Source organism: Oenanthe melanoleuca, chromosome 14 (genome assembly GCF_029582105.1).
Source record: "Oenanthe melanoleuca isolate GR-GAL-2019-014 chromosome 14, OMel1.0, whole genome shotgun sequence".
Classification (NCBI taxonomy): Eukaryota; Metazoa; Chordata; class Aves; order Passeriformes; family Muscicapidae; genus Oenanthe; species Oenanthe melanoleuca.
In genome coordinates, this window is record NC_079348.1 from 15,404,263 (window position 1) to 15,428,629 (window position 24,367).

The 24,367-nt window shown below is 53.5% G+C and overlaps 1 protein-coding gene across 3 annotated transcripts in view; it reads left to right on the plus strand.

The window, feature by feature from the left end:
• The window catches only part of LOC130259209 (ankyrin repeat and fibronectin type-III domain-containing protein 1-like), a 194,436-nt gene that overhangs the window by 96,341 nt on the left and 73,728 nt on the right, over nucleotides 1-24,367 (plus strand). For 2 of the 3 annotated variants that reach the window (XM_056503262.1, XM_056503263.1), the window contains exon 4: nucleotides 16,485-16,525. In XM_056503262.1, the coding sequence (XP_056359237.1) occupies nucleotides 16,485-16,525 (41 nt within the window). Of the gene's footprint in view, nucleotides 1-15,377; nucleotides 15,561-16,484; nucleotides 16,526-24,367 lie in introns of those variants that run through there. The other variant, XM_056503264.1, reaches the window with a different exon arrangement.

The following is a 24,367-nucleotide window of genomic DNA, read 5'->3' on the forward strand; positions in this document are numbered from 1 at the left end:
GCCTGGAAAAGCATATGTGTGGTTTCATCATGACTCTCTAGTGAGTGTTCACCAAGCACGAACAAAATACAATTTATTTCTTTAATTTCTTCCCTCACCACTGCTGAAATGCTGCCTGATTGCAGGCAGACCCCCCCAGGGCCGTGGCTTTCCTCCCTCCTCTTGCTTATTCATCCCAACCCCCAGCCAAAGCAGTATGGGGCTGTGCTTCCCATGGGAGCAGTCCTGGGAACAGCACTATTAAACATAAAATACAAATACATATATAATATGTGTGGGTGGGAGTGTGTGCATGTGTGTGTGGGGGTGTGTGTATGTATATATATATATATATATTTGCAAGGGCATGTAGTGATAGGACACAGGGGAATGGCTTTGAACTGAGAGAGTACGATTAGGTGGGATATGGGGAAGGAATTGTTCTCTGTGAGGGTGGGCAGGCCCTGGCACAGGGTGCCCAGAGCAGCTGTGGCTGCCCCTGATTCCTGGCAGTGCCCAAGGCCAGGCTGGACACTGGGGCTTGGAGCAGCCTGGGACAGTGTCCCTGCCCATGGCTGGGGTGGGATGAGATGGGTTTTGAGATCCTTTCCAACCCGAACCATTCCATGATTCCGTGATATGCTCCTGGCAACTCCCTGCCTTGCAGGAGCTGGGCAGTGCTGCACCTGCCCATAATGACTGGGTGAACTGAGGCACACGGGGTGAGTGCCAGGAGGGCCGTGTGATCACAGCCCTGTTGTGACACACACCAGTAGTTTTCTGTCCCTGGGTGTGCCGGTAGCTTGTCAGGTCACTTAATCCCTGGAGTATCTTTTTAATGCTATTTGGATTAAAGTTGAATTTGGGCAGTGGCTGTCCCTGGCTGTGTGAACATGTGGTGCTCAGGGGTGAAACCCCAGTGAAGATCAGAGGCTTTAACACAAACTCCTGTTAAGGTTTTGGATCTTTCTGCAGAGAAATGGGGTCTGGATGCAGGAGTTTCTTTATCCGAGTTCAGCAAGTTCTTCCTCAGCGTTTTTCCTCTTCACCCTTGCCAAAGATCTATCTTCCTATTTATTTCTAAGTCACTCTCTCCACCTGTGGTCAGCAAGATTTGTCACAAGCTTGTGCAGGACCAGAGGCCCCTACATCCTCCCTGGTGTGCCCATGTGCCACATGTCCCTAAAACACACAGGTAGACCAGCAGGAAGTGCCCGAGGCACTGCTTGCAGTGCTGCTGCCTCTGGGCAGAGGATGGACAGGACTGGGCGTCCTGCTTGTCCTGCTTAGTGGGGAGATGTGAGGGCTTTTATGGGACAGACTGTGGGAGTGGGAAACATGAGACCCTGGTGAGGGCACAAACCCCTCCTGAGGCCAGAGGCTGTTGTTTTCAAAGCACAGGGAAGCTGGGGTGAGTCTGTGCTGAGCCTTAATCTGGGAGGGCCAGTGCTGCTGGGCAGGGCTGGGAGTCACACGGGGATAAGGCAAAGGGAGTGATGCCTTCAGTGGCTCCTGTGGGGCAGGACAGGGGGAGCAATGCTGTTTGTTGCTTGTGGAGTATGGAGGGATTTGTGGGGAGAGAAGCTGTGAGTTTGCTGTACCTTGTATCAGCAGTGTGGGCTTGGTGTCTGCTGCAGTTGGGAATTCCCAGCTTTGCCCTTTGAATGGGGGCTCTGGACTTTCATGGTGATCACACCCAGGAAGTCAGAGGTGAAGTGAGTGTTTGGTGAGAGCCACAGCCCATCACCTCTGTGCCCCAATGCCACCCCTGGCTGTGCCTCCTGGGGAATGGCTGCACCCTGAGCTCAGGGGTTGAGGCATCTCCTGCAGTCACTGCCCAGGGCACTTCCCTGCACTGCCCAGTGCCCCAGCACCCAGCACATTTCCAGTATGGCTGCCAAAGATTGTCCTGTGGGTTTTCACCAATAACCTTTGGATGTGGATGTGGCCTTAAAGGATCACTTTGACTTTGCAAATACTGGGCTCGGGCAAGCTTTGGGTATGGGCACCCCAGCCCCACAGACCTGTCTGTGCTTGGAAGAAGCCGTGGGACTGGGGGTGGGGCCACTGAATGATGCAGGGATCCTAGGAAATGCTTATACCTTGTTTTCTAAGGACAGGTTGGTGTAATTTCCTGTCCCTCCATCCAGTCGTTTGGGATGGTCACGCTGCCAGGGTGTGCAGGATGCTTCTTTTCAGGCAGGAGCTGGCAGAGACAGGTAACCCTGCCTCTGAACAGACATTTCCATGAAGTTGCCTCGAGGTCTGTCATTGCTGCTTACCTGGGACAGCCGCAGAGGCCTGTAATTGTTGGGAGAGGCTGTGGGCGGCCGGATAGGAATCTTGGAATAGGCTGCTGCCCTCCCGGCAGGGAGAGCCTGGCCACCCAGGAGGGAGAGGAGGACGACAAGGAGAGAAGGAAGAAGACAAGAACAGTAGGCAAGAAGCAGGGACGTCTGTGCAGCTCTGAGTACTGCAGAGATGGTGAGTGATTTCACATCAGACTAGGGGGGTACCAAAGAGATTGACTGGGAAAAAGCAAAAATGCATTCAAGGCAGTTGTTTTTTTCACAAGGTTCATGAAGACTTTGTGGCTCTGGCTGTGGTGAAGGCCAGGTGGGCTCAGCAAGCATCTTGGGGGATTGCTGCCCTGTGCAGAGCAGAGGTGAGCTCTGCCCAGACTCCTGTGTGTGGGAGGATGTGCCAGAGGAGGGGCTGTGCCTGACAGGGGACATGCCAGAGGAGCCCAGTGGCACTGCAGCAGCCAGCCCTGAGCTGCCTGGCTCTGAGCTATGGCTGAGTGAGGTGTGGGTTTGGCCCAATCCTTACCCCACTTCTGGAGGGTTCCCGTGCCCCCCTAGCCGGAGCTGGGCAGGAGGGGTGGGATGGGGTGAGCATGAGGACACGGCAGAGCTGCAGGGTGGGACCGGAGTAGGTGCCACAAGGAAGGGCTGTGGCCGGCAGCGGGAGGAGCAGGAGCCCTGCCCAGCCCTGGAAGCCCCAGCAGGTTGGAGATGTGCCCTTGGCACGCAGGATGTGTCACCTGCCTCCCGAGCAGCCGCTGCCTCTCAGCACAGCCCTCGCGACACCTCGGCTGCCGCGGGAGGATGCCCTGCCTCGATGTAAGAGCCCCTCTCTGTGAGTGTTGCCTTCTCTGGGGATGCTGGGCTGGGCTGCTCTCCTGCAGCAACCCAGCTCAGCTGGAGACCAGGTGTGTCCTGTCTCTCTGGTTTCCGTGTCCAGGGGGTGTGAGGACTGTGTGTGCTGTCCCTCAAGTGACGGCGTGCTGCCACCAAGGTCCTTCGTAGAGCTCGGCCTCTCTGGGCTTCCCCATCACACCACTGTCCCACAGACATTCCTAAGGCTTGTTTGGCTATGGACTAAACCTAGTTCCCAGGTCCTGAGTGGTGGAGGAGAAGGGTTCCAAAGGGGCCAGGCAGCAGTGTGTGGTACAAGCTCATGCTGGGTGGCCACAGGGAGGTGGATTTGGAGCTCTGGCAGAGTTGGTTGGGAATTTTTCAGGAGAGGAGTGCTGGGGCTGAAAGCTCTGCACAGCTCTGACCTGACCTACTGTGAGACAGTACATGGTTTTGTAAGACAAGATGTGGGTATGACGTGTTCTGAGCTCTCTGGCAGGATTTACTGAGGCTGTATCATGTCATGGGCATCCCTTCTGCTCCATCTGCGGACGGAGTTGGACGCGAGCACTGTGGCAGTGTTTGTTTAGAGCTCTGGTGTTCTGCACTTGGCTGACAGCATCAAATCTCCTCTGCCTGCAGGAACAACTGCTTTGTAATGGTGTGGGGCATCCCAGGGATCCTGTGGTGCCCATGGCCTGCAGCCTTAGCCCAGGGACAGAAGGGCACTGGTGGGCCTGGGAATGCCTCTCCCTGGGCACAGCTGCCACCATCTTGGCATGATGTTGGATGAATCTCTGAGCCCAGCCATTGGAAACACCATTTTGTGGATGCCCTAAAAGGCAAAAATTAATACAAGGCTGTTGTGTGATAGGTTCTGGTGATACCCAACCCTCTGTGTGGTGCTGGGGTCACTGGGCCCTGCAGTGAGGCATTGGGCTGCTGTCCCTTCACCTGGGCACACGGGTCCCTCCCTGCCCCTGGCATGGAGGTGCTGCCCTGTACCTGCTGTGATGTGGGGAGTGTCCCAACCAGGCAGTGCAACAGGCACAGGTGCTGCAGCAGGTTGTCAAATACTGAATAAATTTGGAAGGGCTTTCAAGCTCCAAAGGGTTTGTTAGTTGTGTTCTCAGTCTCACGTCCCTGGTAAAGCTCCCAGGAGCCTTCACGTTGAGTCCAGAAAGGGGTGGAAGGTGGATGCTCCCTCACACACACTTCATTCTCTGTGCTGACAGCAGGACTGCCAATAAAACAACTTTTTGTTGTCTGTGCTGGTTTGATGTGCTGCACTAAGAGCATGTGGAGCTCGTCCAGCCCCACCTCCCTGGAGCGCTGTGTGAACATGACATGCGGCTTCTAGCGACCAGTAAATAGCATTTGGGGAATGAAAAGAAAAACAGAAAGGTTGGTTTGTTATTCTTAGTGATATATGAAAGAGCTGTCAACTCCATCTTGAAATCATGAATCCCTGGGTATTCCTGGGACAGGGCAAAGGAATGCATCCTGCAGTATTTTTTCACTTGGAACGACCATTTGGCTCTTCTTGGTCTGAAAAGTTAAACTTGGGCTGAGTAACAAATTAATGCCGTCTCTTAGTCACTGTCTGGCTGGGATGGAAACATTTCTGTGACCTGGTTTATCTGCATATCCATCCTGATGGCTTGGACAGGGCTGGCTGCTGGCTGCCGGCTCCTTTCCAGGGCGCTGCCGGCGCCGGTGCCGCGCGGTGCCGATGGCGCGGGGGGAGCTCGGCCCTGGTGCTGCTGCTCCTCATCAGGGCCTCAGGGCATGAGGAGAGGTGCTTTCTAGAAGGTTCTTATTTTTCAGGTTTTATTTTTTTTTTTTTCGTTTTATTTTGTAATGATTTTTCTTAGATGGGTAGAGCTGGAGAAAATAATTTATTCTTTAGGTTGCTTCTTAGTAGAATGATGGAATGGTTTGGGTTGGAAAAGCTCATGTTGTACCAACGCCCTGCCATGGGCAGGGACACTTTCCATCATACCATGCTTCTCCAAGCCCCATCCAACCTGTCCTTGAACACTTCCAGGGAGTGGGACCTGACACTTCAGACCAGTGACAAGGGGACTCTGTGCCCAGTCCTTGACTGGTTTAAAAACTGATAAAAGATGGGCTGTAGCCCTCATTTCCATCTCCTGGCCCAGATTTCCATCTCCTAGCCATTCTTTCTGTCTTCTCACCTCCTGCTGTGAGCAGTGGCTCCACAGGTCTGGTAGGAGGAATATGAAGGAGTTGGGGCACTCCCTGGGTCTTCTGCACAGGAATTCCAAACAGGAAAGAAAACTTGGAAAGATACTACCTGCACATTATGTATTGTTTGTGTAGTTCAGGTGAGGAACCAGCTTATTGTGCTGTTTCAAACATGACAACACATTCCTGGGGGCTCGGGAGTGTGTGGCCAGATTCAGGGTCACATTCTACCTCCCGTATTTGTGTCACCTGGCCTGTGCTGCTGTGCCCCAGCCCACACCAGTGCCTTGTGCTCATGCTAACAGCATCCCCAGGGCTGTGTTGCATCTGCAGAAATCCAGGAAAATGGAGGATTTGTATCAATCTCAGATCCAGTGCAGGGTGAGGGGGAGCTGCTCGTGTGGGGGTTCTCGTGTTTGAGTGCTGTGGTCAGCACCCACATATCAGGCTGGGACTGGAGCACCTCTGCAGGCTTCAGGCAGAGAGGACCCTGCCCTGCCCTGAGGCATCCTCACTCCTCTGCTGCTCAGGAGAGCCGGGGCAAGATGGGCTGAAAATTAATTAAAAAACCCCCAAGGAAGAGATGATTTCCTAGTGCTGGCCAAGAAACGTGACACTGAGCAAATAGTAGAAAATAAAGCAAAAATAAAGTTCACGTTGGATCTGGGAACGGACATTTAATTTGCAGCATGGATGGTGTCTGCGTGCAGAAATCTCGATTTCAGCTGGGGTCTCACAATGCAAGAGTCCCTGTAAATGATATTCCTGTGTGCACGTTCTGGAGCCCTGTGCCATGTCGTTAACAGAGCACTCCTTCTGGGAGTACATTCTTCCCTCATTTTCTATCCCCATACATTAAATTGATAGTTTGGGGGATTACTGCTCTTTCCAAGCTCACTTGGGTGGAGTCCCCTTTATATGGCCATGCTGGTATGTAGTGAATTTGAATTGGCGCAGCAGAAAACTGGAAAATTTGGAACAGATAACTGTCTCCTATCTTTATATGGGAACATCAGAGTTCCTAGCTTTATTCTGGGGTTCTTGCCATTCCAAATATAATTTATTCTTTTATATAACTGTTTTCATATGATACACTCTGAAGAGCGGATAATGGTTTGGGGAGGATATAATCATTTCCCCCCCCCTCCAAGGCTGTCTTCCCAATTAATGAGATTGAGAACACATTCCAAAAATCTATTTTTCCTCTCTGGGTTTTTTCTAATGTACTCAATTTATTCTGTAGTGTGTCTTGTGCTTCCTTTATGGAGTCTGATTCCTAAATATTTGGTGGTGGTTGTCTGGCTGGAGCCTGTGTAAATGCTCAGGGTATGGATGCAGTTGTGGGAGCAGTGGGGGACTGGCTGTCCCAGTCCCTTTCCACTTGGGAAGGTGGACTTGGGGACACAGCAAGGTCATCATTGTCCCCACCTTACTGCTGACCTCAATCTGACTACCAGATGGGGTGGCTCTGTGGGAAGTTGTGTGCTTTGTGGGGATGGAGGGACATCCTCATCCCCTGGCTCCTTCTTCCCTCCTGTCTGGTGGCCAGGACTGAACCAGTGCCCCCATCCCTCAGGAAAGGCTGTTCCAAGAGAAATGTTCAAAGCTCCAGGGGCTCCTTCTTCTTAAAGCCCCACCTGTAATCAAAATAGATTAAGTTCTTAGAAGTTTTTCTCTGCTCACATTGGTGATGCTCCCAAAAACCTGTGCCATATTATCCTAGAATCACGGGGTGGTTTGGAATGGAAGGGATCCATCTCAAAGGGACCTTAAAGGCCATGTCATCCACCCCTTCCATGGGCAGGGATGCCTTCCACAATCTGAGGTTGCTCCAAGCGCTGTCCAACCTGGCACTTCCAGGGATGGGGCAGACACAGCTTCATATGAATTTCAGAGAGCTTGCTGCTCCAAAATGGATTGGTTGACAGGTTACAAGCCCTATTTAACAAACAAACAAACAAACAAACAAGCACTTTTAAGTTGAGAGTAAAAGTGAATTTTTAGGCCTAGAGGAGTTACCCTGAGCCAGTGATGGTGGCAAATGGGTGCTCAGAACAGACCTTTCAGTGTGACCCAGGCAGTGAAGTGGTTCCTGCCACATCTAAGCAGTGGCTTTGCTCTGTATTGGTAGAGCTCAGGTGCTCCCTCCAAGTCACATCTGTCCCTATCCTGACCAAACCCTGTGTTAGCTCCTGTTGGCTTGAGATAAAGCTGAGGCAGCACCCCAGGAGTGTGCTGGAGCCTTCTGTAGCACCCAGCTTGCCCAGCCCCATCAGCTCCCTGGGGATGAGCAGTGCAGGAGGAGCAGGCTTCCCGTGCATTGGGCTCAGTGCTGGGTACTGAGGAGGAAGAGGAGGATGATAAAGAGGCCAGCTGTGAGGAGCATCCTTGTTTTATGGGAGGCATGTCATTCTGCAAACAGCCCTCCTCTTCCTCCAGAGCTAGGAGCAGTTAAAGTCATTTTGTGGTGCCAGCCACACACCTGGGAGTGGAGACTCACTTTTACACTGATTGGGTCAGATGTTGTGTGACCCTGGGGAGCCACTTCCAGGGCCAAAAGCAGAGAGAACTGCTCTCTCTAATGGTGTTTTGAGCTCTGGGTGGATGCTGTTGTTCACAGAAGCCATGGCTGCCTCTGGATCCCTGGAAGTGTTGTAGGCCAGGTAGGACAGAGCTAGAACCCCATGGCAGGGGGTGAAATGAGATGAGATTTTGAGGTCACTTCCAACCATTCCAGCCCTGTAGGGTTCTGTGTCTCGTGCGAGCCTGGGCTCTGTTCATGTCTCCTGTGGGACAGCAAACCCCAGGCAGTGGAGGTGGGACACCCCACTGGGGTCCACTTATATCTGCTGCCTTGTCCCTGTCCAGGGGCTGAGGCTGCTGGAGGAGAGGGACATTCCCATGAACTTGGTTTTCCAGGCAGACTGGAGGGGTTCCCCCCAAGCTGGTGCCAGGGGTGTGTGAAGGCAGCAGGAGAGACAAGGGAGATGCAGGGCTCTGTGCAAGGAGAGGTGGGGTGGGATGGGACCAGCAGCCTGGCTCTGCAGTGGGGTAGGGTGAGGATGGGGGTGTGGTGGATGACTCCCTGCCCAGGTACCCCTGGAGGTGTCCCTGCCCTAGGACACCCCCTGGCACAGTCTTCTGGAGACTCTCATCCTTGTGCTGCTCATTGGTCCCCCTGGGTGCCTCAGGGAAAGTCTTTCCCTGCAGCCTGAGCTGCAGCCCTGGATCCCAGTGGAGCAACCAGCAGGGAGGGGAGGGGAGGGAGGAGAGGGGAAGCAAGGGAAGAGGAGGGCAGGGAGGGCACCCTCATTTGCTCCCCACACTATAATTAGCTGGGCTGGTGGGCAGAGCTGCTGTCAGGCTGCTGACACCCAGCCAGGCTGCAGGCACGCAGGGCCACGTGTGAAGTGCACGCTGCAGGACAGGGTGTAATTAATTAGCTGCAGGCCCTGGGAGCTGAGAGCTTACTACTCGGCTCCAGCTTCTTCTCCTGCCTTTTTTGTTTTTTTGATCAGTGATGAAAGATAGAACTTCACCTATAAACCAGTATAAATATGTAGGAAGATGGAAGTGTTCAAGGCCAGAGTGAATGGGGCTTGGAGTAACCTAGGGTGGTGGAAGGTGTTCCTGCCAATGGCAGGGGGTGGAATGGGATGAGCTTTACGGTCTCTTCCAACCCACACCGCTCTGTGATTCTATGACTTGGTGTTCCCAAAGATTAAAAAATAACAAAACCATTTGTAAATACCAGGCAGCACACGAATGCAATTCATGATCAGGCAGCTGACATCCCCGAGATGAGGCAAAATAAAAAACCCACCAGGTTTTAGCAGGAACACAGGCCCGGCCATGCTCCTCTCCAGCGTGTGCAGTGCTCAGGGCTTCCCTCTATAAATAGCAGCGAGTTCAGCTCCACAGCTCAGCCCTGATCCTGCAAACACTTAAGCCCAAGCACAGCTCCTTCCCGATGTGCTCCAAGCTGCTGTAATGGTTTACAGGCTGCAGTCATGAAAAAAGGAAGAAGAAGGTGGAGAAGGGAGGATGTGAGCCCAGCACCGGCATTACTGGCGATGTGTGACCGTGCACCCTGTGCCTGCTGCTCCCCCGGCACATCCCTGCTGCTCCCGAGGCTTGGATGTATGACAACGGGGAGCCAAGGTGCCCAGGCCTGCGTCTGCATGTCCCTCTGGCTGCTGTGGGGCTGGCAGGTTTACAAGCCCCCGTGGTTTTGCCAGCAATTTGACAAGTCCTTCCATCCTAGAACAGCAAGTGCAGGGTCTGGCTGTGCCGGCCCCGGCAGGCTCCGGGAGCTCCTTGCACAGGGAGACTGCAGCACAGAGCTGTGCGTGCCTGCGTGGCTGTCTGAGCATGAATGAATTCCTACAGGCATGCAGCACTACAATAGCACTGGGGAAAGCAAAGTTTCCTGGATGAGCTCTCAGTAAAGAAATGCTTTGAAGCTTGGGTCATCCTTAGCGTGGTGTGAGCTTCGAGGGGTTTGTGGGTGAGCTCCCCTTGGCACGGGGAGCGTGGCTGGGAAGAGGCTCAGCTGGGGAAAGCAGGGCTGGGAAGATGCTGCAAGGGGTGGGAAGGCAAGGAGGGAGTGCAAAGGGACTTGTTTAATGGGGGTGCTGGCAGATGCTCATGAGCAGAATCACTTTTCCTCCTGCAGGGTGGCAGGGGAGCCTGGGCAGCGCCCTGGGGAGCCTGGGCAGCGCCCCGCCATGCTCTGGTGGTCACCTCATTTTCCCAAGAACCAGGTTTATGTTTGTGTTTCAGACCCCAGAAAAACATCAAGGCCTTCCCTCCTGGGTCCCAGCTGTGAGGGTGGGTGAGCAGCCAGTGTTGCCATTGAGCCTGAGATGAGCTGAGTGAGCTGAGCTGGAGCAGGGTGGTGCCCACCTCATCACAGAAGGATGTCCTGGCATTGTCAGGGGCTGGGGTCAGGTTAGTGTCTGAGCAAGGCTGTGGCATCAGGGAGACACTGAAACACCTCTTCCCTGGTGGGTCTGTGGTGTCTGGAGGACACCAGGAGCTGCCCAGCTCCTGAGTGTGGGGTTTGCTGCCCTGCTGCAGGGCCTTGGTTCTGTTCTCTGTATTACTTCAGTGTACCGTGTGTGCACAGCCATGTTTCCCTTCTCCTTCCCCCCTCAGTGGCCCAAACCCCCTTTTCTCTGGTTTCCAGCTTGTTTTTCACCTTCTATTGGACTCAAAGCTCAACTTGGATGTGCATCACTGCTCCATGTGCATGCACAGGGTCAGGGCTGTTTGCAGGCAAGTGTGAGAGCAGGGTCAGAGAGCTGGGATGAGGCAGCTATGAAAGAATGAAAGTGCTGGAGCCATTGGCATCCTCCCCTGGCTGGGTTGGGTCTGAGGGGGATCACCACCCCCTCCTCGGGTCCTTTGCAGTGGAGGCAGTATCATGGGGGTGAGAGGCTGGGGGTGATGGCTCACACCCCTCCACCCCGGGTCCCACAGGTGCTTTGGCCCTGCCAAAATACCATCCTCCCATAAAGACCCTTCTGTGACTCCCAGTGGGTTGTGTTCTCTTCTCTCCTTTCCTTGAGGCAGTCATTCTCATCTGGACAGCACTACCTGCCCCACCTGACCCTTCCACTGTCACCAGATTTGTTTTGCTGCATTGCCCATCCTTTATTAGAAACTCCTTGTTCTCCATTCCTTGTTCCTCACTCCTTGTTCACCACTCCTTGTTCTCCATTCCTTGTTCTCCATACATCAGCACACAGGTAGGATCTGTTCTCCATCAGGATGGCCTTAGGGAATCTGGGGTGCCCCCAGCTTGGTGGCCTGGAGCTCCCTCCATGCTAGGACCCACACTGAAGGCAGGAGTTACCTCTGTGATTTTCAGCTCTGCAATCTGGTTCATCCAGCCTGAAATTCAAGTTTTAGGATTTGAGGGTTCATCTGGCCTCAGCTGATGTTTTGGGGCTGCTTGGGGCTCTAGTAGCTCGGGGCCCTGGCAGTGCTGGGGCTGTTTGAGGAGTGCAGTGGTGGGGCCAGGTGATGGCAGGTGACTCTGCTGGAGTCCACAGAGGGGAGGCAGCATTCCCAGAGCCCTTTGGCTCCTCAGCCAGTCCTTGCCGGAGGGCTGGAGGGAGACGGGGTGCATGGAGTACCCAGCCTGGTCCTGCTCCAGCCTTTGCTTGGAGGGATGCTGTGAGCTGCCATCTCCTTCCTCCTCCTCCTCCCAAACAACCACTCACATCCCAGGCTCTGAATTTTATTCCCCTTTCGACAGTCAGGCATCACCTCCCGATTACTCATAACTGCAGCATGTTGCAGATACACGGAGTCTAAGGAATGGCTGTGCCTGGGAGCAGAACCACCAGGATCCAGGGGACAGCCAGGATGGGAGGGACAGGCTGTGCAGCCCTGGTCCCCAAATCCTGCCCTGGGGGACAAGCACCTCTTACTCGTGCCCAAATCTCCTGCAATCTGTCCAGCCCAGCTCCAAGTACAGCTCAGGGACACTTAGGTCCTGGCAGGTGAGCAGGTGACAATGGCAGTGTGGCAGCTCAGCCTGTAGTCAGCCATGGCTAGAGAGTTTGTTTTGCAGAATCCTCTTCTAGCATGGAAAAATCACTCATCCCTCAGTTTTCCTCTGGTTTGTTTGTGTGGGCATTGATTACACTGGGAGTTACCGAGCCAGATTTTATTGGAATGACTTAGAAAGCTGCCACCTGTGAGCAGCCACCAGTCTTTGGGGATTATTTTAGTGTAGCTGCTAAATAATTGCATGAGGCTTCTTCAGCCTTGCTAATAACTTTGTTCTCCCAGGGACACTGCCTAGAAAAAGAGATGAACCAAGATTATGCTTGGCAACATTTACGAGAGGAAAAAGTACAACAGGATTGATGTGTGCTGGTGGGAAGAAATAAATAAAACAATACTTCTGTCTTAGCCCCTCCGTGAACATCCTTGTTTCCAACCCCAGATCTGTTATCTCCCCAGCATGTTTGAATTTTGGAATTCAGCACACTCCTTTAAATCACTCATCATTTCTGTCTGCAGCATGTTGTGCTAATTCTGACTAGGGACCAGCAGGGCTGGCTCTGGAGATGAGCTGGCCTAGGGAACCTGGGCTGCTATCTTACCTACATTGTGTAGTTCACAAAATTATTTAGTTAGTGCCTGAAAAGTGAAATTAAACTAACAAATTCAAGCGTTCCTGTTGGCCCAGATTCATAGAATCAAGGAGTAGTTTGGGTTGGAAAGGACTTGAAAGCTCATCTTGTCCCACCCCTTGCCATGAGCACCTACCACTATCCCAGGTTTCTCCAACCCCATCCAGCCTGGCCTCGGAGACTTCCAGGGATGGGGCATTCATCATCTGGGACAGCAGCCTTGTGTCCCACCTTCCTCTGCTGGCCCTGCTGGGGGGATGGAGCACATCTCCTGGGAGGTTTTGGTGCTGCCCTGCCCAGTGCCACATGCCAGGGCAGCAGGGGCTGCCCCTGCCCCACAGGTGCCTCTGCGCTGCCCACGCCCACAGTCCCTTTGCCTCAGGAGGAAAGGGTGGAGATGGGTGCAAGCCTCGCTTGAGGTGTTTGTTTTAGAAAGACAAGCTAATAATAATTATTTCATTAAGGGCCTTAAACTGTGCTTCCTCAGCCCTGAGTCATCAGTGAAGTGAGCAAGCGAGGAGCAGCAGTGGGTCCTGCTGGAGGGTGACTCACACTGCGGCGTGGGGCTCACAGGGACTCGGAACGGGGGATGCTCCTCTCCCTCTGTCTCAGGATGGCTGGGGGCTCCCAGTAGGATTGATTCAGGAGCTGCACCTCTTTGCCCTCCAAGCTCTGCCTGGATGCACAGCAGCCATGAGCAGTCCCTCCCCCCAAGCCTGGAGACCATCCAGGAGCAGAGTGTGCACACATGCAGTGCTTGAGCCTTTATTGTTTATTTGCATCGATAGAAGCCTGCAGATCCCTCTCAGTCCAGGAGGAATTGATCTTTCCTCCCAGAAGGCACAGGAAAACAGCAGGCCACTTTTTGCTCCTCTGCCTCTTTCAGTTCCCAGGCTTCAGGCACAGGCTGGAAAAGAAAAGCCAGTCCCAGCTCCCAATAAGGTCAGGACCTGTCCCCTCTACACCGGTTTGTTTAGTGAGTGCTGTAAGACCTGCTCTATCCCTCCCATTTGGAGGTGTTGAAACTCTGTTCAAGCCCAGTGACAGAACATTTTTCCTAAGATCCAGGATGTGTGCTCCCTTTGCCTGACCCTGCTTCCTTACATCCCACCCTTCCCTTGGCCACTTTTTGACCTGTGCATCTGCCTGCTGGGCATGGTCCTGTTCTCCTCTGGAAAGAGAGTAAGGAGGCAAAGGGCTGAGCATGGGCAATATGGGGAAACTGAGGCACGAATTGGGAAGAAATGGCTCAAGGCCAGACCTTGGGCTGGTGATACAGCCACCAGCTGATTCAAAGCACCTGGTCTTACTCCAGGCCCAATTCCTTGTACATGTTGCTGAAATTCTGGTTTTCTCCTTATTTACTATTTTCTTCATGAGCTTTAAAATTAGTAATTTTGGCTCATCATTGCTGTGATCACCACCCAGTTTATTGCTGAGGGTTTTTTTTGTTTGTTTGTTTGTTTTTTTATCTCTCTGCAAAGTTAGTTCCTCATTGTTTTCTTAGTTTTCCACTGGCTATGGCATTGATGGGAGCTTTTCCCATGGACCTCAGGTGTGGCTGGATGGAGGGTCTGGCTCTGTGAGGTGCAGGTTTTCCAGATGTTGTTTCAATAGCATTGAGAACATTGTAAGTGTTTTCTCCTTAAATATCAGTTCTTCATGATCCCCACTAGCACAGAGAGCAGAAGGAGCTGAATTTGTTGTGGCTCATGAAGTTTGTTGACATTGATCCATAGTTTGGGAAGTACCACTTTGGGTTTTGGGTGCAGGTTTAAGGAAGTAAGGAAATACCACCTGGGAATGCTGTGCTGGAAGGAGTGGAGCTGTTCCTGAGTGTGCTGTGGGCTTGCAGCTCAGCTCCCATTGCTCAGGTCCCATCATTCACCCTGAGCAGATACTTCTGTGCTCATTTTTCTGCTACCTCGGGAATGCATGGAGTGATTTGGGAGATCTGGGGATCTCCTGGAGATCTCTCAGCCCAATCAGTGCAGGATCACCCACCCTGGATTATCCTGGACACCCAGACCATGTCCAGTGGGACCTGGATGTCTCCAAGGATGGAGACTCCACCACCTATCTGGACAGGTAGTGCCAGTGTTGGATCAGCCCAGTTTGGTGCCTGGCCATGGAGCTTTGCTGTAGCTTCGGGATCAGAGGAGCAGCAGACAGCCAGGGGCTGCTCAGAGCTCTTACACACTGACAGTCAGCACCAGGGCAGGTGACATCACAGAATCACAAGCTGAGCTGGAAGGGGCCCACGAGGATCACTGAGTCCAACCCCTGTCCCTGCACAGACACCCCAACAATCCCACCCTGGGCATCCCTGGTGTCCAAACTCTCCTGGAGTTCTGGCAGCCTCAGGGCTGTGCCCATTCCCTGGGCAGCCTGGGCAGTGCCAGCACTTCTGGGGAAGAACCTTTCCTGAAATCCAACCTGAACCTCCCCTGGCACAGCTCCAGCCATTCCCAATGAGCTTCCCACCCAGAGGGAAGCTACTCCTGGAGTGCTCCCAGCTGTGCCCCCGAGCTCGGTGTGCCCCGGCACACGAGGATGTCACACAGGGCTGACGTGCCCTGTGCCTGCAGCCTCCCTGCTCTGCTGGTGGCCAGCCCATGTCCTGGGAGGGTCACCCACCACAGAACCACATCCCCATCTTGCTGGCTTGGCCAGAGCTCCCTTTTGCTTGTGTTTTGGTGATAGTGGATCCCTGCCTGCTTAAAAGCAGGGGTCCTCCTCTCCCAGCTGGCTTTGGTGGGAGCTCTCTTTGACTTTGGCTGCCAAGGGGAGGCTCTGGGATCACTCTTGCAGGCCTGATTAGCATTCGGCCCCTCTGCTCCCGGTGCTTCCAGTCGGAGCTCGCCATTGCCTGGCAACCACGAAGCAAAACTACAACAGCAGCCCCGAGCCCGAGCCCTGCCCGCCAGGCAGCGGCACAGGGGACAGGGGACAGGGGACAGGGGCCACCCCACTGCTGCTCACTGCCCCCACGGCAAGGTGCACGACAAGGATCATCCCCAGGACGAGGAGAAAGAGAACGAGGAGGAGGAGAGGGCTGTGGCCATGCAACAGCTTTGGTGATACGCAGGTGTGGTGGGTCTGTGTCTGTCTGTCCTGGGCTGCCTGCCATGAGCATCCCCCAGTGCTGGCACAGCCTGCCCTGCACAGCCCTTGGTGCAGGTACCATTGTGTGCTCAGGGAGCTCATGTCATGTGCTGGGGGCCAGCCCTGCTGTGGGAGCCTCTGGGCCAAGCTGTGCTGGAGGAGACTGGGATGTGTGTGGGGCACAGGGCCCTGTCCTGCTGTGAGGAGCTGTGCACACGCTCTCCTGTGTGCCATGCACACACCTGGCCATGCCCCCAGGTGGGCTCTGTGCAGTACCCATTGCCCCCAGGGCCTTGGGGGGCTTCCCTCACTGGGGTCTTGCAGGGTACCGTGGCACAGCCCAGCTGTGCTGCTCTCAGACTTCTACTCCATCATGCTGGGAGACGAGTTGAGGGACAGGAACCTGAGTGAGCACTGGGGCTGTGTCTGCTTCCCAGTTTTGCACGTGCTTGGGGCCTGGTGTGGTTTTCTTGGCAGAAGAGTTTTATTGTCCTGCTCCTGGCAGGAACTGTGTGCCTGGGGCTCAGCCCCTGACCTGGTCTTTGCAGTGGTGGTGGCTCAGCTCCTCCACCTATGCACTTTGTCCTCTTTCCAGACTTGAAAGGACTTGAGTCCCCTCCTGACACAAGGTGCCCACTTCTGCAGGGGACACATGCCTTAGTACATTGAGTCCAGATCTAATGCATCCTCTCACCTCTAATTTAACTCTCAGTTTTTACATCTTTGGCTGCTGTGGGTTCTGCCTATGGCTGGAGGTCCAAGCTATCCTGTCAGCTAGCACACTAAGACCCATCAGGCAGGAAAATAACAGATGTGCCTTTCAGTGCTTCCCCACACATCCTCATCAGTGATACTTGCTTGGCAAAGGGTTAAAAAAATAAATACATCTGTCTTTTGTGTCTTGCAGAGCCTGGGGTCGGCGGACAAGAAGGACTTTTACCAGCCAAAGTAAGTGCCAGTAGCAGTAGTGAGTAATTGCATGGAAATTCCTGGCTGGTCCATATTACCCAGCAGCTCCATGGCTTGCTAAGATTAGACATTTCAGTGTACAAGAATAGCTGCTGCAATTACACAAGTGAGGATAACAGTGGAAGGGCTGTCAGTCATGCTGGCTTCGGGGCATATGCAAATCCTTCCATCAGGTCAGAAGGAACAGTGACAGCTTGACTGAGCCTGGGGGACAGAGCTGGGAGAAGGAGGTGTACAGGTGACCTTTCCCACCTCTGGCTCCCTCTGCTCCTGGTTTGCACGGCTGAGCTCAGCTGCCACAGCTGAGTATGGACGCTGTGCCCATTGTCTTCACCTGCTGTGCTCAGTACAGCACTGTGAGCTGCAGGGGGAGAGGGGGCAAGGGGGTTTCTGAGAGCTATGGATATGAGAAAGTTACTGCAAACCACTCCACCACACAAGCAGTTGGTTACTTGGTGTGTGGATTAGGTAACAGACCCTTGCCACTGCATGGCACCTTCCAGGTAAAAAGGTTGTGCTTGCTGGAAGGACAGGTTTGTTCCCATCAGCATTTGGATAATGGCAAACTCTATTAAAAGTCCTGCTGAGAGGCTGGGTTTTGCCCTGGCACTGAATTATGTGTTGTGCTGCTGAGCACGTTGCCTGTGGGACGTTGCTTTGCTTGGGGAAGTGAAGGTCTTCAGGTTATCACCTTTCTTCTGAAAAAAACCCCAAAAAGCATAGGTGGATTTGAAGCTGTGGGACAGTGCTCTGGTGGGCAGGATTGTCAGAGGAGCATGGCATTGGAAAATTCAGAAGGGATTGGGCTGAGGATATTTCTCCTCCAAGCTCACTGTCCTTCTGCTCTTGCTCACTCTTTGCTGCTTTCCCAAGCATTCCTGCAGAGCTACATCCCAGAAGTGCAAGCAGCGTGCAGCATCCCTGGTCTGAGCCAGGCCTGGCCCAGAGGGGGCAGCTCAGGGGTGACAGGCTGTGCCAGGGAATGCTGTACAGATCTGCCTGCTCACTGTCCATGGTGAGAGAGCAAGTGTGGTGTGTGTATATGTTCTTCAGTTACCTGCTGATTCCTCTTTAGGCCACCAAGAGTTTTTAAAACTAGGTGCTGGTTTCTAGGTCTATACTGAAAGTCTGATTTGAGGGAGCTCCTCTGCCTGTTCACCCCAAGCTAGTGTGGCTCATTACCCTTCCAAGACTTCAAGCAGATAAAGACTTCTGGAAATACAGAATATCTGTTTAATGCCTCATGGCTTTCTGTGAGCTCAGAGGAATATCACAGGAGGTTATGGAATCATTGTGGATTTCCACAACATCATGAACACACATTTGGCAAGGAGCTCATGGCTGTGTTGTTGTGACCTTTCCCAACAGCTGTCCAAGATTTCGGTGCTCCTGAGTGTAGTGCTGTGTTTATGAGGAGTCTGTTTTGACAAGCAGGTTTAGAACAGATGGAAGCATCTCCTGTGTCTCAGTTCCAGCTGAAGCTTTGGGGAGGCTTGGAGTAGGAGATTTGGAGGAATTCTGTAAAGTGCTCTTACTGTTCAGATTTCCTGTCGTTTCCTGTGGTTTTGGCGGTTGGTAGCAACAATTTGTGGTGCTGGATTTATAACTCATCTCCTCTGAGAAATGAGGAATGTTTCTCTACCTTGAATGGGAGAACATGGTCTTCCCATCTTGCTGAAGGTGTGGAGCTGCTGGGTCAGAGCGGGGGGTGCTGGTGCAGGAGCTCTTGTGGATGCAGATATATCTTGTTTTATGGGTGTTTGTTTCTCTGTACCACAAGGCCAAGGCACCTCCACGCTTTGGCCCAGCAGCTGTGACTTGGCTGGTTATAACACTGTGACTCCAGCCCATTTACACTCCTCAGTGGCTGTTTTGGGGTTGTGATGGGCAAGTTTGTGGTACCACTGCCCCCATCCTTTCTGGCTTTTTGATCTACCAGCTAATGCCAAACTGTGTCTGTTGGAACCTGTCTGCAAGGCTGGACCAGGTGCTCTCTATGGAGCCCTTCAGTTTGCTGGCAGGGCTGGAGCTGGTCTTCCTCAGCAGAGAAAGGTTGCTGGAAAATGCCAGGGGTCGGGTGGCCCTGCCAAGGACAGCTCAGCTCTTCTGCAGCAGCTGCACAGCCCAGATTCACAGTTCCCTGAGCCTTGGGCAACGTGGTGGCGAGCAGCCAGAGCAGGGGAAGAGCTGGTTCCCAGAGCTGAGCTGAGCTGTGGTGGTTCCTGGACACATCTGTGCAATGAGGCTGGTGAGCTGAGAGAAGTCTGGCAGTGTGTAGCTGGTCCTGCAGCTCCCATGTGCCAGAGCAAACTTGACTGTGCTTCTGCTTTTCCTTTTCTGGCATGTGAGGCATTGGCTCACCTGCCACCAAAGCCTTGAGCTGTGGAAGCAGGGTGGGAGCCACCCTGCTCTTGTGTCAGGCTTTGGGGCTCTCCCACAAGTGTTGGTCCTGAAAGCAGAAAAAGAAGAGACACGTGCCAGAAATCTCAGCAGTGAGTTTTGTCACTGCTTGTCCCAGGAGTGACTCCTGCTCCATTCCTGCTGTGTTCAGCTTTCTCTAATCAGGTGCTCTCATTCTCAATGGACATCACATTGTCCATCTGCTGAATTTCTTTGTGTCTCCTGGAGTCACTCCTTTCCTTCCTGTGTTGCCTCTTCCCTTCAGAAATGGAAATGCTGTCCTCACCCCACAGTTCCCATCAGCCAGCAGGTGGGTGTTTCCTAAGCTCCTGGATCAGTGCTGACCAAGGGCATGGAGACGTGTCCACCCTCACCCATCAGCCCCTGATGGCCCTTGCCCTCCTCCCAGTCCAGCCATGAGGTTTTGAGGTACAGATGTCCCACTGGGTTGCCCCAGGATGGAGCAGAAAGCACACAGAGAGGTGTAGTGCAGGTGGAGCTCAGCTGTAGGAAGTCAGAGGTGCCCAGAATGGAGCTACTGGAGCTGAAACGCTGCTGCTGCTGCTGCTGCTGCCTGCTCTGGGGACTCCCTTCTATTTGCAAGGGCTTCAGTGATGGTGCCTATGGATATTCCTGCAAGGCTGGCCCATGTCAGGAGCTGGGTCTCCTGGTTTTCAGTCTGGGAGGTAATGCTTCCTGTGTTAAGTGGAAGGATCCAGCAGGAAGGAGTCGAGAAGGCTGAAGCATTAATCTTAACAAAATTCACATCAGCTGAGAACTGAAAGGGATGGAGACCAGCTAAGAAAGGAGCAGCACAGGTACATAACGAGCTGAAATACCTGAGAGAGGAATCTGGCACGTTGGGAATGGCCACATGTCCAGCTGTTAGTCAACACCTGCACAGGTGTGCTCCTGCACTGACTGCTCCAGCTGTCCCACATGAACAGGTACAAGTGTCTTCCTGTGTTTTCAAAACAGTGTGTTCCAATGTCAGACTGGTTTATCCTGGCCTAGCAACTCTCACCTGATGCAGTGTGGGCACATGCCTCCCCCAGTGCAGAACTCTGCTCTGTCTGGGGTCTGACCAGAGTTTGTGGGGATCGGGGAAGAAGCACTGGGTGGTATCAGTCCAGCCCCTGAGCTGCTCACTGCTTTGTCACCCCACTTTTGGAAGGTTCTGGTACAACTGTAATGCTGTCAGAATATCCAGGCTTCCAGAGGTCCTTCCAGATTTCTAACACAGGGCCTTACTTCTCTGTCAAGGCAGCAAGGAGCCACTGGCTGAGGACCCAAGGGCAAGGACACCATGCTCAGAGACAGGAATAGGCTTTCCTGGGACAGGAGGTAATAGCTGTCCTGGCAGGGCTGGGTGGAAGCGTCTTGACAGGAGCTGAGGTTGTCCAGTGTGTTTGCTAATTGCCCCTGGCATATATTTGCTCTTCGGTGTCAGGAACTAATTTTCTTTAAAACAGAAAGAAATGTTGGTAGTAATGACACTCACAAACCCCCTAGCAAGTGCAGGCTGAAGTACCTGGTTTAATAAAGTGTCAGTGCTGTGCATTGGGAGCTGCCCGGGTGCCTCCCCCGCGCTGCCGAGGGCGATGCTCAGCTGTCAGGGCTGTCACTCGGAGCAGGCACTACCTGCAGGCACTGCGAGTGTCACAGACACACAGCTGGAGTGACACCAGCGCTCCCCACTGATCTCTCCTCCCGTCCCGGGAGGGCTGGGCTGTCTCGGAGCAGCAGCTCCCACTGCCCTCTCGGGCAGGCACCTCGTGCCTCTGTCTCCATCTGGGATTAAAGGCTGCCCCCGCCCTCTGTCCTCCAGCTCAGATGTGCAAACACGCGAGGAACCTTTGAAACCACCTCCCAGAAAGCAGCAGCTCCTGTTTGTTTTGCCTCAAAGTCATTACACGGAGCTGTCTCCGCAGCTAATTCTTTGTCACCTGGCCCTTACAGCAGAACATTTCATCTCCCAGATTCCAATCTTGCCATGCAAGCACTTAGATGAAAGTATTTCCTTGCTGAATCATTATCTCATAAAACGTTGGTGGTTTTAAGGCTCTGAAAATCGGTATTTACATTTTGGAAGCATTAAGGACCATCATAATAAGCGCAATGTGTTCCTAAGCCAGGTTTTCATTTCAGTACCTCCTTCCCTCAGACATTAGTGCTGTAGTAATGGTGATAATCACACACATACAGGCTGTGCTTGACTTCTTCTGTGGTGGCTGAGAGTTGTTCAGCTGTGAGCTCAGGTTCCAAGCGCTGAGGAGAGGGAGGAGGACACACATGGGAAGTGGGGAGGAAGAGGTGGTGACACCAGGGAGCTGTGGGGTAGGAGAAGCAATGCCAAGACCATCTCTCTGTGCTGAAGGATACTCACTGGGGTACTCAGTGATGCAAGAAACTGTCTCCAAACCACCTGCACTGGTTTGGAGAATGCTGCCAGCTTTGGTTGTAGGAAAGGATGAAACACCCTCACCAACATCTCTGGTGGCTGTGGGATGGCAGAGCTGTGGAGAGTGGAAGAGCAGTGTTGGGGTCTGTGGGGTGGGTGCTCTCAGGGCTGAAGCTGAAGGGGAGTGTAGCCCTCCAGAAGGGATCAGGAGCACGGTCTCCTCCCTTCCAACCCCAGATCCTGGCCAAGGCAGATACCTGGAGAGTCGAGGAGTGATCTCCTTTACACACAACACAATGAAAGAAGATTCTGGTGCTGGTTGGGTTATCCTGGCAGTGGAGCTGAGCCTTTGAAACTGTGCAGGAAACTTATAAACTATTTCCCCTGGAGTTTGGCCAGTGGATTCAGTCTGAGCTCCAGGCAGGTGGAGGGGCTTTAATACCCTGGATTGCAGAGAAAGGAAGGAATCCTGGAAAGGCACTTCAGACAAATCTCATCATTCAACAAATGCCAGTTTGGGGATGGAGAGCAGAGCTGACCCTGAGCAGCCTGGGAGTGGGAAGTTAGGAGAAGCAGGAATGAGCAGTGGGAATCTGCAGGGAGCTGGGAATTAGCAGAAGTGGGAATGAACTGGGGGGTTTCTCATGGCATGGCAGAGGATTACTCTGGATCTTTGCGGTGGGTGCAGGAGTTCAGCTGATCTCCTGCCAGTTCAGAATAGCCAGGCCCAGACTGCTCCTCCGGGCTGTGGAGGGAATGGGGCAGGGCCCCAAGGAGCAGTGGTGCTGGCAGGGATCTGACAGGAGCTCAGGCGTGGAGGAGCCATCACCCTGCTGGGTTGCACTGTGGCCTCTGGGCTCCCTGCCCAGGCTAACATTGCTGTTTGCTTGGGAAGCTGGAAACTGGGACCAGTTTGTACCTGGGGATGAGAGCAGGGCCTGGCTGTCCTGCTCGTGCCCCCTCTCCACAGCAGCCTGGGAGCACTGGCAGCACTGCAGTTTGTGCCTAGCAGGTCCTGCTGCAGACCATGCTTCTGGTGAAGTCTGCATGAGCACAGCTCTTACTCATCTCCTTTTTCATTCATTTCCTTTTTTATTGCTCCTTGGGTGAGAGTGCTCGCCCTGGGCTTCTGTGCCCTCTGGACTGGAGGGTCATGGTGGGATGCTCTGCACAAAGAATGGGTCCAGAGGAGGCCACAAAGATGCTTCCAGGGCTGGGCCCTCTGCTCTGGAGACAGGCTGGGAGAGCTGGGGTGTTCAGCCTGGAGAAGAAAATGCTTCAAGTGGCACCTCATTTCAGCCTTCCAGTACTTAAAGGAGCTTATTAAAGAGAGGGAGAGTGACATTTTTTACATGGACAGACAGTGATAGGACAAAGGGGAAGGGTTTTTAAGTAAAATAAGAGACTTTGATTTGGTATTGTGGAGAAATTCTTTCCTGTGAGGGTGGGCAGGCCCTGGCACAGGGTGCCCAGAGCAGCTGTGGCTGCTCCTGGATCCCTGGCAGTGTCCAAGGCCAGGTTGGCTGGGACTTGGAGCAACCTGGGACAGTGGAAGGTGTCCCTGCTCATGGCAGGGGTGGGATGGGATGAATTTTAAGATTCCTTCCAACCCAAACCATTCTGGATCCATGGTTTTCAGGACACAGATGCCCTGGCTGGGATCAGGACTCTTGATAATCAGAATTAAATATGTTGGCCCAAGAAAGGTTTGGACAAGGATTTGGTTTTAGTGGTCCCTGGAGCCCAAGGGACAGCAGGAGGAGTTGTTGGAGCTGGCTGAGCTGATTTCTCTCTGCACTGGGTGCACAGGCCACAGGACCACTGGACCACCCCCAGGCCCTGTGCCCACTCTCCTGCACCTGGTATAAAGTAAAGTTTTGGGTTTCATTGTTTCTCTGCAGCTTTTAACGTGTTAAGTGAGGTTGCAGTGTAGGCTCTCACTGTGCCAGTTGTCATAGAAACTTGTAGGACTTTTTTCCCTGATCCCCCCCAGCCCCTTTCTTTACACCAAAACAGGGTTGGATTTTGTCCCCCCTGTAATTTCAATTCCATTCCAATTAAAAACCTGCCTGGGCCTGATTCCCTGTCTCCAGCACTGCCACACAAAGACTCAGAGTCTTTCTGTTGTCCCAGCTGAAGGGCATGTGTTCCCCTGCACTGTGCACTGGGGGGATTCTGTCCCCATGACATGCCAGCAGGGGTTGGGGCTCAGCCCTTGTCCCCCTGCCGTGCCCCTGGGCAGCACAAGACTCCTGGCTCACGATGGGGTCCCTCTCCCTGCTGCTTCCTCCAGGAGGGAGCAGAGTGGGCACAGCCCCTCTGTGCCTGGTGGGGACACTGGGATGGCATCTGCCTGCCCTGCTGCTCTGAGCCCGGGCTGCCTTCCCCTGGGTGCTGTGAGGATGCTGCCAGCTCAGCACTCAGGCTGGCACAGGAGCCACCTAAGCACCAGCTGCAGCCCTGCCACCCCTGCGGCGCCTGGCATTCATCATGGAAAGGGAACTGAGCGTAGGAAGGTGGACAGTTTTTAACAAATAACCAAGCCTGCATTCTCCCCTAAGCAAGAGAGCAAAATGTTTGCTGCAGTGAGTCAACACAGAGAGGCTTCAGCCACGGGAGCTGCTGCTTCTACCCACAGCAGCCGTCGGTACAACAACCGGGTACAGCAGGGACGAGTGGGGAGACATGGTTCCTGAGCTGCTGAGCCAGCAATCCCTGCTGGGCTTTCTCCAAGACAGAGGGAGCCTTCCCCTCATGCTTTGCTTCTGGCTCAAGGCTTGATGGGGACTCCTCAGAGGTAGCTGGACTTGTAACTCAGAAGTGCTTTGAGGAGCTTGGTGCCACCCCAGTTCTTCATTGCTCCAAGGCCAGGACTATCTCATAGGATCCCAGGGTGCTTTGGGTTGAAAGGAACTTGAAAACCCATCTTATTCCACCCCCTGCTGTGGGCAGGGACACCTCCATTGTCCCAGGTTGGTCCAAGCTCTGTCCAACCTGGCCTTGGAATTTCCAGGGATGAG